This window comes from Corvus brachyrhynchos, unplaced genomic scaffold (assembly GCF_000691975.1).
Source record: "Corvus brachyrhynchos isolate BGI_N302 unplaced genomic scaffold, ASM69197v1 scaffold202, whole genome shotgun sequence".
In the NCBI taxonomy this organism is placed as follows: Eukaryota; Metazoa; Chordata; class Aves; order Passeriformes; family Corvidae; genus Corvus; species Corvus brachyrhynchos.
Genome location: NW_008238132.1, coordinates 7,945,046 through 7,968,555, shown reverse-complemented (window position 1 = coordinate 7,968,555; position 23,510 = coordinate 7,945,046). Strand labels below are relative to the sequence as shown.

The 23,510-nt window shown below is 43.6% G+C and overlaps 1 protein-coding gene across 1 annotated transcript in view; it reads right to left on the bottom strand.

The window, feature by feature from the left end:
• Positions 1–1,328: 1,328 nt before the first annotated feature.
• The window catches only part of WDFY2 (WD repeat and FYVE domain containing 2), a 69,018-nt gene continuing 46,836 nt past the window's right edge, over positions 1,329–23,510 (bottom strand). Inside the window, exons 6-13 of the mRNA XM_017733666.1 lie at positions 16,444–16,594; positions 14,047–14,159; positions 13,009–13,135; positions 11,027–11,132; positions 8,279–8,380; positions 7,493–7,623; positions 7,050–7,158; positions 1,329–6,417 (exon numbers count right to left, since the gene is read on the bottom strand). Coding sequence (XP_017589155.1) covers positions 6,388–6,417; positions 7,050–7,158; positions 7,493–7,623; positions 8,279–8,380; positions 11,027–11,132; positions 13,009–13,135; positions 14,047–14,159; positions 16,444–16,594 — 869 coding nt within the window. The 3' untranslated portion in view covers positions 1,329–6,387. The remainder of the gene's footprint in view (positions 6,418–7,049; positions 7,159–7,492; positions 7,624–8,278; positions 8,381–11,026; positions 11,133–13,008; positions 13,136–14,046; positions 14,160–16,443; positions 16,595–23,510) is intronic.

Genomic DNA, 23,510 nt, shown 5'->3' with positions numbered 1-23,510 from the left:
TCAACCCTGCTGCCAGGAGAAACAACTCAAACCTTTGCTGTACCAGCACTGCCAGTGCCATTTCACAGATAAAAATATTGTCCAAACAGAGGAAGAGTGGCAAAACTTGCACTTGTGCAAACTTCAGGGAGAGAGGTCCCAGGAGCTACCACTTTCTTAGATGGTTAAAAATCTTGAGCATCTTCTCTTTACTTTTCAGTTCAGAATCCATGATCCACAGGAAGCCTTGGAGTGATGCACAAAATTGTGCAATTCCCCCACTGCTCGGACACCATTTCCTTTGGGCTGCCCACCCATTGCCAAGGCACTCAGGGCAAGAATTTGTCCTGGCAAAGGATGTGTCTATACAATAGTTGTCAGTTTTATGACAATTCACAGAACAGGGAGGTGAATGAGTCCAGTCAAAACTCAATAAACCAAATTCCTCATTACACACATAGAGAAGGAAAAGAAATAGCCAAAAGCTGATAGAAATTAATTTAGTGGGGTTAAGATACCACAATTTATTCAGCTACATCAGAGACACTTATTTACATAATGGAACAGTACTGGGAAGTTTTACAATGAAAGTTAGAAAAGATGGTCAAATTGCTGAGCAGCATTCCTACAAAACACTGACCTGAACAAAAGCCAGTAAGATTATGTTTTTAAATAAAATCCCTCTAATCAAAAAGACAGCAAAGCCAACAAGATACTGGTCAGTATGACGAACTTAACTTACCAAGCAGAGTCAGAAGCAATGCTCAGCCTTTAGAAAGCTAAACCACAGCTAAAACTAGTGCTAATGACAAAGATGTAGCAAGTAAGTTTGGGTACTTGTTTATTTGTGAAAATTTCTCAATTACCTGGCCATGGCAACCCCACAGAATTTTCTTCAGACAGGACAAAATAGGGGTGTTAGCAATGGGTTTTTTGCATCTGAAGAAAGCCCTGACCTGTTATAAAATGTAAGTATAAAGGTGGTAAACCCTTGAATAAATTGAGTATTTAATGTCTAAAGAACCAATAACTGGAGAGAGGCAAAACTATCTTCATAAGGCCTGATACCTCTTCTGCACCATCTCAGTAGTGATGTGTCTCTTCCCCATCCTCTTAATGTCAAAGTGCTGATGCATTTAGTGCAGTTCTGAAAAAACTATTTGAGGTAGATAAATATTATTTGGCAATTAAACCAAAGAACAAGAAATGGAAGTCAAATCTTCATAGACTGGAACAATTATATGTTCCTTGTGGCTTCTGGATCTGGACCATGGCTGCTGGCTGGCTTACAGTGCTGGGATGGGGGATGGTTTGGCTTTATACAGTTCTGATGAATATTCATTTCTGTACTGTAGGTGCTTTTTTTGGGGGGGGGGGGGGGGGGGGGGTTGGGGTGTTTTTTTGTTTGTTTGTTTATTTTTGTTTGTATGGTGATAACATTCTTTCTAGGTATCCCCTCTTTGCAAAGACTTTGTCAGGACTCTGATCTCTTGTTTTTATTTTGGTTTGAGTTCAATGTCCCTACTTGGCAGCAGTTTCAATTGAACTCAATCTTTCTCTTCTGAACTGTACAATGTGTCCTGCAGCAAACAAAATTTCAGTCATGGCCAAAGACTGGTCACAAGGGAAAATCCCCAAACTGGGAAAATGCAATTCAAAGTCACATTTGATCACACAAAGTTAATCTCAAATCCCAGAACTTCAGGTTATTAGCAAACTATGGACCACTGTTTTTCTTCTGAGGAGCAAAGATTTCCTGCCAACATTCACAAGATGCAATATTGAAGAGAAAAATCTCTGTCTTCCTCAATATTACGTAAGAGGTCATCACTGAAGGGACTCAGCACATCAATGCATCCTGAAAAAAGGATCAAGTTTGTTGTTACTGTTGCATACTTTTGCCACACATAGAAAAAAGTCTTCTAAGTCCTAATTGAAAACATCCCATGTGCTCAATGTGGTCTCCTGGAAAGGACACGGCCTGTAAAACCACACATTGTAGCCCTATTTCCTGTGTGCTACAAAACAGAATTTTGGTCGCTGCTACACAAATCCTGTTTGAAACAGTGAGGACAGATGTAGGTAATATTTGCCAATTTGTTAGTAACTAATTTGGTAGTAGTTTAGATTATTCCCTCTCTAAGCAATAGAGTAGACACAGACATTAAGTGGATTTTGAATCACAGAATGGCTGCAGTGGCAAAGAACCTCCCAAGGTTTTTTTTTTTGCTGAAGCAGGGTCACCTAGAGCTGGTTGCCTGGGGTCATGTCCAGTTGGGTTTTGAATATCTCCAAGGATGGAGAATGCACAAACTACCTGCCTGGCCCTTCTGTGCCCAGGCTCAGTCACCCTCACAGTAAAAACTGTTTCCTGATGTTCAGAGGAAATCTCCTGTGTTTCAGTTTGTGCCCATTGCCTCTGGCCCTGTCACTGGACACCAGTGCATTCTCTGTGGACCGTTCCTTCAGGCATTTACACACACTGATGAGATCCCTCTGAGCCTTCTTTTCTCCAGGGAGAACAGTCCCAGCTCTCCCAGATATGCTCCAGTACCTTCACCATCTCAGCAGCCCTTTGCTGGACTCCCTCCAGCAGTTTCATTTCTCTCTTGTACTGGGAAGCACAGAACCGGACACAGGAAAAAAAAGTTGAATATTCCTTTTTAACAATGATTTCCTCAGCAGGCATAAGGCAATTTTTTTCCCCATACAACTGTTTTGGATCATCCTTTTTGCACATCCGTCTGTCTACCTTCTTATCAGCAACTAACCCCATTCAAAGGGAACACATCCCTCCCTTCCCAGTACTGGAGATACTCATGGCACCCTCTCAGGCAAAGTGCCATAACCACTCCTGATGTACTAAGAGCCCACGTGCTGACATTCAGGTGATGGCCTCAAGTTCAGGAGGACAGAGTAGGGAGGTCACCTGGGCTTGGATGCAAAAAGCAGCTGCAGACAAGGGTGCTCACAGCTGAGCACACCAATGGCACTGTTCTGGATTATCCTCTGCCAGACTGGCTGACTTTTAGCCCTGTCACTACCCTGTTTCAACATCTAACCATGATGTTAAGTCTTCTTGTAGATGGGAGGACCATCAATGCTACATTGCAAGCAGATGCCCACATTCTTTTCCCTTCACTTAAATATTTTCAGCTTTAAAAGACTGAAGTTTGGGGCTCAGATTGCCCCACCCAGGACACAAGTGGCTCTAGCAAGCTGCTCAGGCACTGCGTATGTGACCGGCGCTTGCCCCATCACCTGCCTAAGCTCTGCAGACACTGCTCATTTAAAAGTCAAGAATAGCACCAGATGCTCTGGAGAACACTGCCTCTTCCCACAAGGAAACACCAGCTAAGGGAGAAATGACAGTCACCTTTTCTGATGTAAAGAGCAGAGGGAGGCCAGCACTGTTCGTGTGCCCCTTGTCACAGCAGGAGATATCACTAAAAGCTACTGCCCTTCAGCAGCCCCAGGGAAAGTGGGCTGGGCTTTGAGTGTGTGTGTGTGTGGCACTGCAGTTTGCACCAGTATCAAAACACACCCTCCTCCCATCCTCCAATAATGCAATTAATGAAAATAGCTCAAATTTGTTATTCAGTAAGTAAAATGGAAACAAGAAGGACCAGGCAACAGGGATCCCTTTTCGTATAGATCTAGTAGACAGAAGAAACTGAGATTGCTACTCTAACAACAGAAGAGGAAGGCAGGCATTTTAACTCTCCCAGTGTCAAATCTTTCTTGTTTCATTTGGAAGGTAAAAGAATTACTGAATTAGAAACATCTATTTTCCCTTCATATCTCTACATTATGCTCTTAAGGGCATTGAAAAGGGACAAATTTCCCTTCCCCCGCAGCTTCACTTTCAGCTTACATAATTTTCTAAGCCCAGACCAGTTTGTCCTGAGACTGCAAGATAAGGAGATGTTTAGCTTAAATCCAGATAATCCTGCAGGTCGTTCAGTCAGAAAGAACAGCCAGGAAAATTTTGCAAAATGGTTTTGCATACCCCACATCCACACATAAGCAACATTGAAACCATGACTCCTTGGAAGACAATGGGGGAGTGGCCAAGAGTTTATTGCAGAACAGTCCAAACAAGTCATTCTCAAATTTAGCCTCCTTTGGAATCAGTTCTTCACCTGTTTGCACATTACATGTTCAGGACTAGGCGTTGGCCCAGAGGCAGATACTCAGCTTGCTGACTCCACCACTCCATCAGTGTGAGCAGTCCCAGACTTGGTGCCACTGCTGTCTCCTCAGGAACCAAGCACCTAACAGCAATTTAAATTCATTTTGGCGCGCCCGTGTTTCTGTCACCATGAAATGCACTCCCTGCACAGCACAGGTCAGGTCTTTGGCCAAAAGGCCCTGAGCCCAAAGGAACATGGAACACCATAGTCCAGCAAAGCTTTGTACGTATTCTCCAGCTGCAATGAAATACTGGCAGGCCACTTGCTCATCTTGCATAGCTTTGACAGCCAAGAACACTTCAGTCATCAGAAAACATGCACAAGGTGTAATGAAAATCATTCCAAGAGGAAACAAGCATCTAGTTTCCAGGAGAGAAAGTGAGAGGACTAAGAAAACAACTTTCAAGCTGGAAACATAATAGTGCTGTGTGAACTATGTTTGAAAATATGCTTTAAAATATGCTATCTAGAGGGGAACCAATAACAGGCTGTATGACCAGGAAACCCAATGTGGCATCATTTCAGAGAACATGACTGCAAAATGCTTCATCACAGTTTATAGAATGCTTAAAAAGAGAATTTTCCCTGAAAATACATAGCAGTCCTGTGACTTGCACACAGAAGTCCAATCACCCTTTACTGCAGCAGCTCACTGGACCAAAATTAATGCCATGGATTGAGTTAACCTTTTTTTTTTCCCCCCCACTCAAAAGTGAGTTGCTGCTGGGCAGACAAAGGAGAGGCTTTATTTTCTTTTGGCATTCTCACTCAAGAGAGAACACAAGGCTTCTCCAGGTAGCAATGTGTTCTGTAGTGGCAAACATCATGGCCTCCCCACTACAGAGGGAAAAATGTAAGTCCAAAACAGGGCAAGACTGAGCACCACCAGTGTGCTGTGTCACAGCAGCTACAACCACAAGGCCTGCTGAAACAGGAGATACAGGAAAGCCTTTGGTCTGGTCTGCAGTTCGATTCTCTACACCAGTTTCTTTGAAGTGCATGAGTAATACCATGCTAAAATGTAACATGGATTAATGGAATGGAGAGTTGGCTCTTCAGAGAAGGTCCCTTTGGAAAAAAGGGCTTTTTTGTTTATTCACCTTGACAATGTCATTCTAAAAAGGTAATTTTGGTCAATCCAGGTTTTTAAATACTGTTTATTTTTAAGAGAAACTGTGAAATATGACAACAGGACGATGGGCATCATTCAGCAATATCACTTTCGGGTCTATAGCGGAAATTAATAAAAACCATCAGCATTTTAAAAAATAAATATGACTAACAGAAGACAGGAAAAACAAAATTCATCTTCAACAACACAGACAGGTATAAATGCTGAAATGTTGCTGTGCAAGGTAGAGGTAGAGGTAGAGATAAACCAGACTTTTCAGATCTAGGCCAGTTTTAGATCTGCCCCCCTCCATGCACACACTCCCAAAAGTTCCTGTTGCCAATGATTTCATTTGAATCAGCCTGCCAGCCTCATCAAACTCAAACAAGTCTGTGTGCTCCTTGTAATGCTCTGAGCTGGAAAACTATTTCAGTTTTCTGTAGAAATCAGTTGCTGAGTAACCTGACCCCTGGTTCTGTGACTTGTGCAGCAAAGGAAGAGGCAGGAAGATTATACAAACCAATGAATGCTCTCAGGATGATGCCCACTAGGATAAGTAGACAGTAGAGCCCTTTTAGGAATTGCACTAGTCCATCAGCTCCTCAGTGATGCAACCAGAGACCGTGCCTGGAGTTCCTCCTCTGGAGAGAGCATGGTCCGCAGAAATATCCCAAACCAACAGGTACTGGCTGCAGGGAGAGCCGATGGCCTTACACAGTCTGTTGACACTGAAAACTCACAGAGGAGGACACAACCCAAGAACCCTCTGTACAAAGCAGCAAGTATCTGGACATAGTGAAATATAAAAACTAAAAATTGCACTGCACACAGATTTTTCCAAACAAACTCAAGACAACCAAAGTCAGATCGTACAAACCGTTAGTTAAAAAAATACCTTCTTGTATATTTTGAGAAGAAGTGGAAAGAGTCTTCGTGCAAATGTTCAGCCTGGATCAAGCAGAGGACATAAAGCTGTTGTAAACACATTAGTTCCTTTCTCATCTGCTGTATGCCCCCAGTGTTATCTATCTTCTGCAGTATAATTAGGGTTAGGAAATCCATTTCTTCTGTAAGTATCGCCTTTCAAGTTCCACTGATGTAACATCAAGACACTACTGGAGTCATATCCCACAGCTGTTAAATACAATAAAATATAACAACATAATGAATAATGGTAAAAGACAGTAAGATACAGTAAAAATAGAATCTTCAAATATTTTGCACCTCTTTTCTTCAGTTAAGAGGGGCTGCATGGTTAGAGGTGGATGCAACAAGTCTGAAGAAGTTTGATTTCATTTTCCAGCAGTGTCAGAGTGGTAGAGGTTGACCAAATGACATTCTGTATGTCACTAGGTTTCACCTGTATGAGCCAGGTTCATAGCTGGCCTTAAACCAAAAAAACTCCCACTCCATTACTAACTTCAGTGATCAGCACAGTCATAACACATTGTGAGGGTTTTGGTTTTTTAAGTTACTCAAGCTGTTACAACTTAGTCATTATTTTAGCTATTTCTTTATCTAGCTACACTGAGATTTGGCATGCTGAAAATCAGTTGGTCTTCCTCAAGGGAAAGCTACAGTGAGCACTTGTTGCAGCCCCTTCAGGCAGTAACTTCATAGACCCAGACCTCCTTGCTCCTTACTGGGCTGAAATCCATCAGTGAGAAGTCTCTGGGTGGAAGAAGCCAGGTATGACATCCCTGCAGCCACATGGGAGAGGGAAAGGAAATGAAATACAGGAGCTAGAGCACATTTCTTGCTCTTACCTTAATAACCTTGTCTGTCCCCGAGGTCAGCAGCCACCCCCTGGTGGCATCGAAGTGTACGTGAACAATGTTGTGCTTACTGTCATGGAAAGTAGCTGTAGGCGCCCGCCTGAAGAAAGAAATCCAAAAGTCAGCAAGAATTCTAACTGCAGGATTTTCCCCCAAAATGTTTGCTATTGAGGAAAAAAGTATTTGACTGCTGCTGTAAGCCATTAATTCAGCAACCACTCTGTAAACTGCACTGAGACCTTTCTGGCAAGAAAGGAACAGGGATGGGAGGCTCTCTATCCCTCCTGGCTCCATCTCCTCCTTATCTTGCTGAGAAAGCCCAGGGACCACCATGCCAGGCTGCTCCCTCCTAGAGCCTTGCACCCACCCAGGCCCTTCCAGATACAGGAGTTTCTCCCCATTCCAGTGCAAGCTGGCTCAGTGTCCACACTTACTCCTCATCCGTTATGGACTCGTGGCAGCTGTCACAGACCCTCACTTCAAACTCAAACCCCATCAGTGGGATGGAGGAGCGCTTGGAGCTGCATTTCCCGCACACGGCTTTCCCACACTTCCGGCAGTGATGCTGTAGGAGACAACATGCAGAAAGACATCTCAGGCTACAAACCCAGACCAGGTCACTGCTCAGGTCCACTGGCTCTACCATCTCACTCCAGCAAGACACGATGCAGCTCAGCTCTGTCCCAGACACCTCATTTCTCAGGTTCCATGAGCACATGCAGCATTTTTACACCCCTTTAGTAACAGTCTGCAATCTGCAGCCCTCTCCTGATAGGCAGGAAAACACAGCAGCATGTTTCAAGCAGACCAGTAAGCCTTTCCCAGTACAGCCTGAGCAGTTATAGGTGTTTATCCAATTTCATTGAAAACAGCTTTGGTTCCAGTACAATCTCCAAAAATCAGCTGTAAATTTCTTTCTGTAACATATTTGACTAACAGTGAGCAAAGTCCCACATGGCTAAAGTCATGAAAGGCCCCAATCTATTCAGCCCAAGGCCTATTCCATGCATTTGCTATTGGGATTGATTGGAAAAAAACCAGTCTGTTCCTTTCAGTCACAAAATCAAGCCTCAGAGGCGAACTCACTGTCCCACCCTGAGCACTTAGTGGAAGAACAAAGTGCAAGTTCTCAAAGCTTTAGGGGGAAAAGGTTGCCAGAATCTGTTATGAGAGAAAAGCCTAATGGCACCATGTTAACACACCAAGGGACATATACAAACCTGCCTGAGGCCTATTTTCTTACTGTCCCACATTTGCTTGAAGTTCCAGAAGAAAGGCTGGTCACATTTTTGACAGGAGTCACTATCCAGCCACTCCGGGGTCTGCAACACACACACATAAACACAAAGTGGAAGTGAGCAACAAGCAGAAAAATTTCCAATGGAGCCTAGAGGCAGGACAAAAAAGATGTGTTGTGGTGTGGCAATATGGCCAGCTAAGTTTGATTTAATATCTCCATTTTCACAAGATGCCCTTTTGACTGTTGTTGATGATGACAAGATGACATTTGTGTCCTGGGATGTCCTTTTTGGCTTATCTTTGAAGGACATGGGAGGAACAGTTCTCACCCAAATCACGAAGAAGAATTTGATAATAAGACCACAGAAACAACCCAATTCTGGAATGAAACATATAAAAATATTTTGTTCTGTCCTGTCTGGACAGCATTTACCACCTGCTATTGCCTCTGGTGAGAGCTGGGGTCAATTAGTATTTCCAATAGCTAAGCAATTCTTATGAAGGGAAAGGAAAATTATGGGAAATGCTGATGTAGTTGGGGTTTTTCATATTCTTTCTTTCTTTAACACCCTAAGAGGAGTTCCTGCTGTTAGAGGTGCCTGTGCTACAAATCACACACAGGGATGAGAAAGATAGGATTCACCTGAACAACCCAAACCAAACCCAAACTCTTTTCCCTCATCAACCCGTGAGTTTAAATAAACACTAAATATTGTTTAATACTTTGTGAGGAAGTGCTATTAGCAAACTGCAGTTGTCTTCTCAGAGCCACTGGTTTCTCACATGCTGCAAATTAAAATGGCAAGAAACACAGCCAAGATTAAGAACTAAAAACAGTAGAAAAGTCAGGCAAAGGTAAGTTAAGGGCAGATGGAGACCCTCAGCTCCCAGGATAGCTTTGACCCCCAGCAATAAAGCAACCACCTGTTTCATATTCTTCTGCCAGTTATTCTGAAGGCAGTTCATTCTGCTGGGAAAAATCCTTGTCTTTTCTACCCAAAACAGTCTTTCTTTTTAATGCCTACAGATTTACATCTCTGTGTATAACTTTTCATCTCTTGGGCATTTGAACACTATAGACGAAGAAGACATTTTGCTTGTGACAAGTAACCACTTTGTAGTCAAACAGAAACACAGCTTATAGCATCATTCGGATGTCTTCTTACAGCTTTTTAAAAATTGAGTTGAAAATAAAGAATCAAGAGCTAAAATGGCTTAATTGACTCTAACACAATCTCAGTGATGTAGGAAAATCTGATAGCAACAAAATGAGTACTGAGCACACATCACATGGAGAAAATCCTTAAATAAGGGCAAAGATATGAAAGCCAAAATCCAAAAAAAGTAAGCTAGGACCCAAACTCAAGGTTTGATATCTCAAAGATTTGTGTTTTGTGGGTGGTTTAGCACCAAGAACACCCTATTGTGCTGCTGATAACAAGAACAAGCCCACATAGCCATAGTCTGGGAAAGCTGTGCACCATTGGCACCTGCTGCTTGGCCTTTATTTAGCTAATAATATTTCTCCTCTGTTTTTCAAACCAGCGTTCTCACAGCATTGCTGCCTATTTTGTGACAAGCCAATCTTAACCCTTACTGTAGCCTTTTGAAGGCAGCAAATAAATAAAGGTTTTCATTTCTGGATGTTCGAGCTGCAGCAAAAAGGAAACATCTCTTGGGAAGGAGGAAACCACTCTGCTTTCGTTTCACTTTAGGAGCTGGTGACATTCTTGGCCCCTGGATTAGCAGTTAAAGAGAATCAACTGAAATGCTAAATCACATTAAAAGGGGAGCTCAGTTTCTTCCTATTTCTACTTCAGTAATTTTTTAAAATCAAGTTTTCCACTTAGCATTTCTCCTTCCTCAAGGGAGACACACTCAACCGATTCAGGCCACAACTCCTGAGAGCCAGCAAAGCTGGTGAAAGCCCATGCTGCCAAAAGCCTTGCTCTGACCTACCCCCTTCCAGGAAGAGGGCAGAGGTTTGCCGTGACTCATGGCACCAGGATTTGCCAGGCTGCTGAGCAGGGCTGGTGCCTGACTCAGCCAGCACAGAGCTCGCTCCCCCTCTCTGAGTCAGAAATTGCCAAGCGGGGGCTGCTCCCACAGTGCCAAAGACCGGGGGAGCGTTTTTGCACCCGCTCACATTCGTTGGCCATGAAGCACAAAAGCAATTAGGAACTGTGGGTGAAATCTTACTGTCTGGATCAGCAAAGCCATCATTTACCCCACTTCTACGTGGTTACACCAGAGGGAAGCAAGACTGAGTAGCAAGTGAGATTGAAGCCCTTGTCAAGGACTTCTTATCAAGGAAGAAAAATGCTAATTGTGTTTTTCCAGAGATGACCAAGAGACTTCTTGTTTTACTTTTTAAAAACCAAAATTAATTAATCAGTCCATCCATTTACATCTGAACTGATATTTCTCATGATATGCTGGGAAACACAGCAGAGCATCTCAATACCCTCCTTACAGGGTATCTTTCAGAGCAGTAATGTAAAGAGCAAGAGCCATTTAGCAGCCTATTTAATACGAATTTTCTGCCAGGCGATTTCCCCTGTACCATATTATCAAAGGCACAGCATAATTGCTGTATAACAACTGGAGCACGTCCAGAAACATTTTTAAAGCTTGGAATGATCTTGTTTAGGTTGAAAGCTGCACAATTTAGACAGGCCCCTTCTTCCCAGGACTGCTTCAGACCAAATTGACAAGAACTAAGCATCTACCTCCTGCCTCTCAACATCCATGTTCCAGACGACGATTCCTCCATCTGCACCACAGGAGATGAGCTGCCGAGTGTGGTGAGCATAGGAGAGAGACTGAACTTTATCACTGAAAAAGAAACAAGACAGTTAGCAATCAACCACCTGTGGCTACTGCACAAGTGAGCACAGAATATCCATACAGCAATACAAACCATTTATTTGCTCATATGTTTCCCTCCCCCACTCATGGCACATGGCATTTATCACATGCAATCAGTCTTTGCTGTCAGGCTGGGACCAGAATGAGAGTGTTGCTCATCTGGGCAGCATCCACAAAAGCAAAGACCTGTTCTGATAACTGGTTTTGCTGCTCCTGGGATAGGAGGTCCCAGCTGCACTGGGAAGCCTCAACAGGGTTGCAGCTTCTGAAGGCACATCTGGATGCATAAATGCAGCCCCTGGTAAGATACCTTCTCGTCAGAATGTCAGCAACAACTTTGTTTTGTAAATCTCTGCAACATCTAGAAGTGAATCACTGAGAAACTACTGAAGACTTTCTTTTGAGACTAACAAGCATAAAGAGTTTCAAAAATAATATAGGAATCACTAAATTGTTCCTAAGCCTTCTCACAGTAAGGTGGAAAGTTTAGGTGCTTCTGTTTCCTCTTTTAATGAAAATCAACATGGGAGAAACAATTCAACTTAAACCCCCAAAGATGGGCTCAGTCCTTCATAAAAGAAAGAAAGTCAGGCCTCATCTCAGGCTATTTACAACCTGGGAAACAAAGACTGTACAACATTGTTACGGAAAAAGCAAGGTTGTGAAGGCACAGTAACTGATCATACTGTGACTGGAAATCATCTACAACATTTGGTTTCCTTTGCTACCACCACTGGTCTTGTCTGCCAAAAGGACTTGCATGCTAACACATTTATTTGTGCCTATGGCTGCACCTGCAGAAGGGAAGGCATTCACGGGAGAGTTTGGGACAGCACTGCCACCCTTCACAGTGCCTGCCTGCCAACACCAGAGGCACCATCAGGATTCGCAGGACACTGTGTTGTACAGTTCCAGCTGACAGCTGTCACACAGATTAAGATCCAGAGGCTAACTTCATAATAGAACTAATTTCCACAGCAGTAAATCAAGCAGTGATGCATTAGCAGGCACCACTGGTAGGGTATGAGGGTGATCTGGGAATTTCAGCTAGAGCTCTGCAGTGCTCTGAAATCCCAGAGGCATCCCAATCACTCAGCAGAGTGCAGCATCACTCAAAAGAAATGCATGAATATGTAAGAAACTGTTAGCCCAAAACCACCACAAGATTTTGTCTCTCCAGGCCTGAGCCTGGCATGCAAGTCCCACACATATGCAGTCCCAGTACTCTGAAACCAACTTGTTGCATTGCCAAAGGTGAGGAGTCACGGCCTCTAGAGCCATTCTGATGTATAATCAGTGCCCAGCACGGGCTTACCCGCCTTCAAAGACGACTCTGGCTATGCAAATGTACTTGCAAAGACGATGCCTCTTTGCACTGAGGAGATGTGAAGGCTCCTATGGTTAAAGGTTAAAGCACATCACTTAGAATCCAGGCTGTAGTGAAGGAGCATGGAGGAAAAAGGGATTAATTGTCCAAGCCCGATGCTCCCTCTAGGGGAAGGAAAGACCTTGACACCTAAAACCCAAGAATTTCCCTGCGGCTGTTCTCATTTGAGGAGCCTCCTCTTTCCAGCAAAGGCACAGGCTCTGGCATAACACATTCAGGACTACAGACGTTGTGCTTTCCTTCACCACCCTCTGCAGACTCTTAAAACAGCCTGTGGCCCCAACACTGAAAAACTTACTATAAGCAAATTATTCCTGTTGTATACGGACCACAGGGTGTCACACATACAAGCTTGAGGCTTGTGAAGACTGTAACCTTTGGGCTGTTTGTTTCCAGATGTGGCTTCTGCCTTTAGCTTTTCTCCCATAAAAGCAGGAGGAAGGGCTTTGAACATACTTATGTCCTTGCAGCTCGATGGCTGTTCCTTTTCTTCCTCCAATATCCCACATTATAATGGAATGATCAGAACTGCCTGAGAATAAAACTCGCTGTATTGGGTCCCAACAGAGAGCAGTGACACCACCTGCAACAGGAGCACACACAACAGTCATTTTATTACAGAAATTGGAAGACTGGAATGTAGCTAAATATAAAGATACAACAAAAAATATGGAGTGATTAAAATGCAGATCTCTTTAGCAAAGACTATGCAACCATGTACCTTTCATTGGAAAAATAACAGTCTAGAAAAACTACTGAAGCCCCATCCTGATCTTCTGTGGGCAGAGGGCTCCACTGCTGCTTGCATGGATGAATCCACTGAGCAGTAAAGCATGGTAGAACAATGGTCACAGTGGGAGCTACACAACTTTCCATCTCCATCATTTCCGGAAGATTAAAAGAGAAGCAAGTGTGGAATGCTATGGGCACCTTCTCAGTATCCTAGCTCAAGGATTGAACTACCTTGTGCTACCTTGAGCTATTAGCATTTAGTTAGAGAGGAGGGATATGAATAAAAAATGCTGAGGAACGAGAGCATTTCTTCTGTCAGAAGGTAGCATCATATCCAGGGTTGTTCTTTTCAAAGGGTGATGGGGCACAAGTCCCAGCAGTGAAACAAGCATTTAGCACCTCCAAGTTGTGCCTATTCCACTTGGGATAAAGTGTCTACCAATACAGATCTTACCTTTAGCAGCATTCTTTCTCCCTCCCAGAACTACCACAACTTGTTCAAGTCCCACTCTGCTTTAACTAGCAGCTACTGATTGTGGCATTTTCTGCAATAGATGTGTTCTGCTCAGAGCTCTGATCACTCTTGTTTTTACCAATACAGCTTCCCTGAACTGCTGGGACAGTTTAAGGTCTATGTCCCTTCCATGCTATACACTGACACAAGTCATCCTAGTGTATCACAGGACAGTCAAATCATCATGATGCTGAGCACAGATGAAGACCCTCCTGAGCACCTTCCTGGGTCTCCTCCTGAGGCCTTACCTGTGTGTCCCTTAAATGTGGTAACAAGGCTGCAGGACTCTTGCTCTAGTTTGAGTATGGTCACTTGCCCAGAATGGTCACCAACAAACACATGCCGGGTTTCCACATCAAATCTGAAGGATAAATGCTGAGGAAAACATGTTATTTACACAAGCTTTGCATTCCTTTCATGACTCACTAATTCTTTTAACATGAGTATACTGCAATCTTGTGAATAGTGCTCCAGTCTCAAGGAGGTATTCAGAGTGTACTTTTAGGCACCTGTTCATATCAATAAGGCTCATACCTGTTCATACTAATATGCAGTATCCCTGAGTGAGGAAAAGAGACTATTCGCGAGGACGCAATTCATGCTTTTGTTATGAAACACCATTTAAGTAGCTCTTTGCCATGAACATACGAGTTGTCTCCTCAGGCTCTGTAACTTAAGTGCTAGAGTTGGATGGTATCCACTCCCTCCCTTCCCAAAATTACACGAAATATTTATTACTAGTTTTCTGCTTGTACTGGGTTTGTGTGACAAGGCTTTGGTAGTGGAGGGTATATGGGGTGGCTTCTGTGAGAAGCTGCCAGAAGCTTCCCCTATGTCCAACAGAGCCAATGACAGCTGGCTCCAAAATGGACCTCCCAATAGGCTGAGCCCAGCAGTAACAGTGGCAGTGCCTCTGGGAGAGCAGAATTAATAAGGGGGTGAAAAATGCCCCAGCAACTTCACCTGGCAAAAGAGTGAGACTATGTGAGAGAAATGCAGACACCAAGGTCAGTGAAGGAGGAGTGGGAGAAGGTGCTCCAGGTGCTGGAGCTGAGATTCTCTTGCAGCCATGGTGCAGACCATGGTGAGGCAGGTTGTCCCCCTGCAGCCCTTCAAGATCCACAGTGGATCAGGTATCAACCTGCAGCCCATGGAGGAGCCCCACACTGGAGCAGGTTTGGTGGCAGGACTTGTGACCCTGTGGGTACCCATGCTGGAGCCATCTATTCCTAAAGAGCTGCATGCCGTGGAAGGAACCCACACTGGACTAGGGGAAGAGTGTGAGGAGTCCTCCCTCTGAGGAAGAAGGATCAGCAGAGACAACATGCAGTGAAACAGCTGCAACCCCCAGGAGACAGAGCAAATCGAGCACAAAGTTGAGGCCACACAGGAAGAAGAAAGGAGTGGGGGGAAGGTGCTTTTAAGATTTGGTTGTATTTCTCCTTACCCCATTGTGATTTCATTGGCCATTCAACCACCTACAGAAATCACCTAACTGGACAGATTCTGACCTCTTCATCCAATTTAATTCCACATTCAGAATCCATACTGGATGTTTAAGGAGTAACTGTTTTTAGTACTTTGTAAGAGCAGTGCTATTTAAGGAGTACTGATCTTAAGCACACAGGACACTGGAGAACAAAAAAACCTGAACCTGTTCCTCGTTATGCCAAATATTTTTGCAGTATTTGCCAGTGATTCTCCTTCCCACTGCTTCCACTGCCCTCCACCATCATAGTCAGATGACCCAAATTAAATTGTCCTCCAAAAATTTTAATCAGTCAAAATTGGCTGTTCTCTAGAGAGATTTAGGGAACACAGGGCAAATTCTTGCATCATGCTTTCAAAAGTATTTATCAATGAATTAAAAAGTAATTTCAGCCTTTCTGCCATTTAGATTGGCTGAATTACCAGATAATATAAAGCAAGTCCATCTTCAAACAATAATTTTGGGTCAGTATCACTTCTCATGAACTAGCAGAACACGCATCTATACCACATACACTGCAGGGCATTAAAAAGTCTGTTTATGCTAACCCCTGTTTTCAGCCTAAGAGCTCATCCTTTTCCATTTCCTTTTCCATTTCAAGAAACCTGAATTAATTTTTTTTTTATTGTCAGGCAGGTGGGGCAGCTCTAGGTGAATAAGCCACCTGAGTGCCATTTCTGGATCATTTACTCCTTAGTTAACCCAAATTCCCAATACACAGTGAGCAGTTCCAGAGTGAAGGACAAGTGCTTATTATTTTATATTAAAGTAATTTAATTTTTACCATGCTTACACACAGGCACTCTGACCTGATCACTAACCTACTTTTGCTACCATTAATTCTCTGAAGAAAGCATGCACTGCATGTTTAAATGAAGGCCCTATCCATATTTATTACAATAGCAGACCACAATAGGTTGCAGATTGCCCATTGTGGTGCTCAAAAATGCTTAGACCTAAATATGCCACTACGCATTAAGGAGACAAAGCAAGGAGAACTGACAGGTTTTTAAATTGGCTTTAAATAACAGTTTCTCTCACAAAGTACTGAATCCATACAGGGCACAAAATTTGGAGGACAACTAGACAAATAAACGAAAAAGGCTGTTTGAGTGCCAAAGAGCAGAAATAAAACTGAGAGCTCAGCAAAGGATACTGCAGGCCGCAGGCGCCTGCGCTGGTGCGGTACCCCCCCAGCCGCTGGCCACTCTCTGAACAGTGCCACGTGAAGTGTTTGTCTTGTCCGGTGCTCAACACCCACTCCATCTCCAGAACAAACAGAATCATGATGACCCTGCTTTGATGAGCTGAAAGTTAAGCAGACAGACATGTAAGCACATTGCAGAGAAGAACATGGGGGCAGACAACCACTGCAAATATCAACTGCACCCAACTCCTCCACTTGTGCTTCCCTACAGAAGCAGCTGGTGTTTAATAATGCTGTTGACATCAGCTTCCATGGAAGCTTCTAAGGTCCCTGCTCTGCATGTTCAGCGTTTGCATGAGAAAGAGTGGAAGCAAGACTTAATTCCTTCCATGCCTATTGCAGTAATTTATCTTCTACAGCAGCACAAGTCTTCCCTCCATCATTGTATTATCTCTAACAAAGCTGCCACTGTGGAATGGACTTGGGGTTCCATTTAAACCTCTTTTGAGCTGTTGGTTTTGATAGCAGTGAAGATGCCTACACTGCTGCTCCTCTCACTGTGACGTTTTGGTGGATAAGGGGTGCGGTACCCCAGGAGAATGATGAGTTACAGCACAGGCACAACGCTGCACCAAAGGGAAGTTTCAGCATTAAAAGGTTACTGGAATAAAATTTTAAAAAAAAGAAAAATATCACAGCTGTGGTAGATGAATAAAACAGCTGAAGGAATAAATTTCTACTGTTACCAAAATAAAGCCATCAAAAGCTTTTCATTAAAACAAGGGAACACATGCTTGTACAGACATTTTTTTGTATGAATGACCAGTGGGCTTGGTGATGAAGTGCTGATTGAGCTGATATTCTAATAAAACAAGTGGCTGGAAAGACATACAGAACTATTCCCAGTTGTAACTTAATGGTGAATGCCACACTCCTCAATCTACCACCCTACTGCTTTATTACAGTTCTAAGACCCAGCAACATGTGTCACATAAAACAGACTGCTTTTATTTGTTTGTGTAAAAACTGACACAAAAAAAAGATTGAATATGTTTAGAAGCTTAAACACCACCCCCAAGGTCCATCTGAAATGCAGAGAAACTCCTCAGAACAGTATAGGAAAATTGCTGTCTGCCCCATACAAATGTACAGCACAGATGAAAGCTGTGTTCAAACTCTACAAGGGGGAATTACCTGTAGGAGAGAAGAGGAGGCTTCCAAGAGCCAACACCGGCCCTGATCCACTTTTTCAGACTGAGATTCCCTGAGCAGAAAAGTCAATAGATGTACTGACACAACTTGCCATAACTGTGACTGGTAGCTAAACCAGTTTACAGTGTCAGGTGTGAACTGTGCTCAGATGCTTTCACTCTTGCCCATAGAAGAGCTCAGATTTTGGCTGTCATTTCCACACACTTTTACATTCCAGATAAAAGGACGGGGACCATCCAGGAGTCACTTGAGCTTTTTCAAGTAGATCCCATTTCCTCTCCACCCTTGCTCTCTCTTTCTGGGACGAAATTCAGTCACCCCCTGGCTGGCTCATGCTTATCTTTACCAGTCCATTGGTCTCTCTGGGAACATCTCCACTACCTGGTGGAGTGCTGCACTTAGAGTGACACAACTGCTGCCACAAGCATCTCATGGGCTCACATACATGTCCCAGGAGCTTGTGTGAACCATCGAGGCCACAGACACACCCACGCCCTTCCACAGGACGTGTAAAGCTGGCTGAGATCAGACTGCTCAAGACCTATCCAGGAATGTTTTCTCAGCACATGACAAATGCTGCTGCTAGTGACAGCTTCTTATGGTTTCAGCTGGTTTGAGGATAGCTGGCACGACCCAACCTTCCTAAATTGTCTTCTACCTCCTAAAACTTCTAAAAGACAGGGCTTGTAAATTTTGGTAGAAGTAGTGCCTGTGGATGCTGAGGCAGCTCTTTCTGGCAAGTAAGGAGTAGACATTAAAAAAGGGTACTTGCCAAGAGGTGGATGGGGTGTACATGACAGCCTTGCTTATCCTCTCTCCCCAAAAAGAGCTTTCAATTCAGCACTCTGCTGTCCACCTGCACATATCACCTGGTGCCACCACACACACACTGAGGCAGAAATATCTGAAACAAGTGAAAGTATACAGTGTAGATCATCTAAGTAAAGAAGCAAAGAGAAAACAAATGCAAATAGAAAGTCACCTGCTGTTAAGAGGGAATTTGACTCATGTAAGGCTTAAAGAAGCAAAATATCAGAAGATTGGAAGCTGATAGCAGAGCAAGGAAGTGGTCTGGGCCTTAGGATTAACACAGGTTCAGCATCTTGAAGCCTCAAACAAAAAGCTGGTTCTTCATCTACTGAAGATTTGATCACCATTTGTATGCAGAAAAAACGTGGAGCAAACAATTCCAAAGCTGCTCATTTGCAACAGCAGCAGGATGGAGATGGGGGGAGGGAGTGTGATTGTGGTCTCAGCACAGGAAAACTCTCAACAAGCACCCGGCAAGAGCAGATCTGTGTAAGCCAGAATGAGAAGGGAGCCATTTGTGGGGAAAGATCATGCTGTACAGAAGGGAGAGAAGCAGCAGAGAGGAGAAGGGCACAGGTCCATGTGCAGCTGGAGGATGGGAGGGAGCAGGGTGGCTGCTCTGCTCTATGGGAAAGCAGCAACGAGCACTGTGCAAAGAGCAGGCTGGAGAGAGGATGGAAAGGCTGTGTCCAGAGAAAAGAAGCTGCAGCCAGGAGGTGCACAGCAAGATGTCAGCACGGGAAATGGAGGGCCAGTCCTGTGTGTAAAGGCAAAGATCCAAGAAGCACGGCCAGTGCACGGCCACACAGTGCTGGGCAAGAAGCTGTGCTGAGGGGTCACAACAGTAAAAAGTATCAGCAAACACCAAAACAGAGGTAGAAATTGCCAGGAAGAAAAAAAAGCTTAGCATGAGCAAGAAAAGCACAAGTGAAGAGGCTGTGCTTAAGGGAAAGCAGAAGTAAGGGCATGACGTGAGCTGGCCTGAAAGCAGTGGGCCAGGTTGACACCCTTGAAAAAGGCAGGCTGCACAAAGCATGGGGCAGAAGTAGGTCTACAAATCTGGCTAGGCAGAAAAAGCATGTGTCAAATAAATAAATAAATAAATAAAACAAAACTCAAAACCAGGAGCTGTTATCTCATCCCGAGGGAGCACAGCAAGATGGTCCAGGTACAAGAAGCAGGGTGTGGAGAAGGCCATGCGGAATGGGAAGCAGCAACAGCCATATGGCTGGACTGGGCTGCAGGGGGCTGAAAGCCAAGGCTGCTGAGGGGAGGGGAGGGTTTCTTGCAGGAATGTGGGAGGAACTGCCCAGGGAGAGAGCAGAGGTTGTCTACACCATCAGCTGGTGGTAAGACTGAAGAAGAGGGGATGGTGATATGAAAATTAATTACCCAGAGCATCCCAAATGGCACTGTCCAAATGTTGCACTACTCCTCCTTATGCAAGGGAATGAGTCAGTGCCCACAGGAGGCCAATGCCACAAGACCCACCCCAGAGTCCTAACTAATCCTGTGTCACATCCCCCATCTCTGTTTTCAGATCCCTTTCAAGAAATAAGATTCCACAACTCCAGACACAGTGTTGCAGCAAAACCTCCACAGAGCACCTCCAGCCATGTACACTGCCAATGCCAGGCTCCATACACCACCAGACCTGGCAGCACACCCCTACCAAGACCACAGCACAGCCTATCCACGTGCTGTCATTCTCTGTCCTCAGAAGATCATTTGACCAACATATTCATGGCCTTTCAAGGCACAATTAATGTTCTTTAATCACTACAGCAGCCTCAGCTATTTGTAATACCTTGTTGTGGGAAATGATCAATAGCCCACCAGTGGGCAAGAGCACTGCTGACCATTTACGAAGCTAGCACACACAAAACCAGCCAGCATGACTCAGCTAAAGCCCCTTAGTAGGCTAAATAAAATTATTTACTCCCCCTAAAATACTTTAGAAGAACATAAAGGTCTTACTTGAAAACTTTAAGCGCAACCTTTTAAAAGCAAGACTTTTAACAAATGAACCGCTAGAAGGCCACCATTTATTATTATTATTATTATTATTATTATATTTTTCCTTGCCCAGGGTTTTACCAAGATCCTTATGCCAACCCCAAAACTCAGTATGGCCACTGTGAGGAAGGTGCACTGCAGGGATGAGACTGTGGAGGGAGTCCTACTGGACCATCCGAGGAAGATTCATCTCTGTTGGATTATGATATACCTACCCAAGAGACTACAATGCCCTTCCCTGCATATTCTCCCAGAAAACATGGTGAAAGCACAGCTCTTTCTTCCTTGCTGTGTCCCAGTTGGACTTTGGACCCTGTGAGGCCACCACTAAGCCCAGATCCAGTGCTCTGCTTGGAGGCAAATGTAGCAAGAGGAGCATGAAAGTGCCTAACACTGTGTGGACTGATGGAACCACAGGACCCTGTGACTGACAGCAGCTCACAGAGCACCTCACTTTTGCAATGTTTCCCCAGCACTCCAGACCTCCAGCATGGGTCCAGCCAAGCCCAGGCACCAGGCAGAGGGGGTGCTACATTCCTTCACCAACACCTGGTGTGAAGAATGGAGAATCCAGGAGGATGTCTCTTTGGAGGGGGTGGTGGGAGGCACTGTGCTGTGGAGCAGCAGGCAGCCCCAGGTCATTGGTGCCCTGAAAACAGTGGGAAATCTCTTTGGTTTTCTTTTTTTCTTTTTCCAGCCTTGCACTGTCAGAAAACTGTTCACTGCAACTGTGCAGGTGTGTGCAGTGAGACACTGGCACAAGCTGTCCAGAGAAGCTGTGGATGCCCCATTTCTGGAAGTGTTCAAGGCCAGGTTGGATGGGGCTTTGAAAACCCGGTCTAGTGGAAGGTGTCCCTGCCCAGGGCAGGGAGGTTGGAAGTTAATGATCTTCACGGCCCCTTTCAACACAATACATTCTATGATCCTATGAAAAACCTTCCCATGGTGAGACAGGTAGTCTAGGAAGAAGGTGACTAGTTAGGAGTGTGGTCAGTTGCACCACCTCTCCATTGATGTTAGTGAACACTCATTAGAATCCTTTGCTCTCTAATATTTGGGGAATCTGAGCTCTTGGGTTTCCCCCCAGGACAACCCATGGAGGTTCTCCATGGCATCTTCCTATCCTAAGGCCTCCTCTAATGTTTGCAGCACATCTGGCACATTGCAGGCCATGAGAACAGCTTTCATTTTCCTTTTTTTCTTTTCTTTTTTAATTTTATGAGAGTTTTTCCCCAGACCTTCAGTGGGCTGTCACAGTCAACTGGCTTTTCTGAAATACTGCCAAGAAATCCATTCCACTCTTCCAAAATTTTCAGCATTTTCCCTGAAGAACTCATCAAGAAAGTTGTTCTCATGCATATGTTGTTCTGCATATACAGAAGAAAAGACCTCAGCTCACCCTGTTTAGTGCCACAATATTTAAATATGAAACTTGGCTGCATTAAACTTTGGTGACTGCAGAACAATCACAAATTTGGATACTTAACACCTGTACAGTCAGACTTCAGCAATCTTAAGATTCAGATATATATATATATTATCATCACTGGATATTTTTTATTCCATTTTTACAAGCTAAGAAAAAATGCAGGCATTCTAGCTTAATTTTACAACACACCAGACATTCATGAAACAGCTGAAGTGAAACACTCACGTTAGCCATGCTCTGCAAAAATGAAGATTCTCTTCATACCTTAAAATTTAAATGTTACAAAGTGATCTCCAGAGCCTCCATTTAGAGATTTAAATTACCCTCTCAATCTTTCAAGGTATAAAACTCAAAATACATATATAAGTACATATTTTAAACTGTATGTGAGAAATCTCAAGCTAACATGTCAGAGGCTTCTGTACAGAAACATAATGCTTAGTATATAATATGATACTATATAATATCATACCACCTCTTAGTCTAACAGCAAAAAAGCCCCTATAACAATAAATTGTCACATGTATTTGTTACTTTTATAAGAACACCTGTCCAAAACAGTGTCCTTTAGAGGTCTGAAAAGGATAAATAGCTAGGTTTCTGAAAACATCACATTAGTGATGCCCAGACTCTAATTAGAAAAGGTATGGGCTAGCATTTCTTGACCTTTTCCTAGGGGAGATATTCACTGACAATCTTGTGGTTATTGGAACCGACAGTTACTGAAATATAACCAAACTAACCCCAAAAGTTTCAGCCTTAAAAGATGGGTTAGTTTCCTAAGTTGTTTCAGTAGATACACTGGATTACTGAAGACTGAAAACTAAAACTCCTATTTCCCCGAATGTGGACAGATTGCTGTCTACTGTGATATTCCAAAGGGACAATTAAAAGGATAAACAGAACATGAAACAGCTCTTTTAAAACAAAGCACATTATAGATCTATTGATAAACCAGCATTTATATTAGTTAAAAAAAAAAAAGTCTATCATTGCAAGGGAAACTTTTCCACTCACACTCCTTAAGAGAATATTAACAAAAATTAATGACAATACAAGCCAATTAACACATATCGTGGTTCTTACCCTGGTAACTTTTCACTAGTGTCATCTTGTTGTAATCTTCTGATAAAATGAATTCCTGAGGGAGGGAAAGAAAAATCAAAAGAAACATGGCTTAGAGATGTAAAGTGTTTGAGACTGTTTACATTTGAATACTTTACCTAGGTAAGCTCTCCCTTCTTCACAATCACAGCCCTATCTATACTTTTAATAACTTTGAGTACCTAAAAACCTAAATTTTTTCACTTTTTAAAGCTGCCTAAGAAACAATATTATGAGTACTTCTGAATGGAATGGATATAAGAGGAACCATTAAAAAAGAAGTCAAAAAAGCTGACAGAAATGACTAGCTGTGAGCTGAGGTGCCACAAAATGAGGAACCTGAGACCTGGCAAACACCTGCTGCTCAGGACTGCCTGGGCAGAAACCCACATGTGTGCACAGCTATGTGTGCACACGTGTACATTTGTGTATACACACGTATCCATGTGTGTGCATACACTACACCCCAACCTGAACACTCAGAAAACTCAATATAAATATGTAC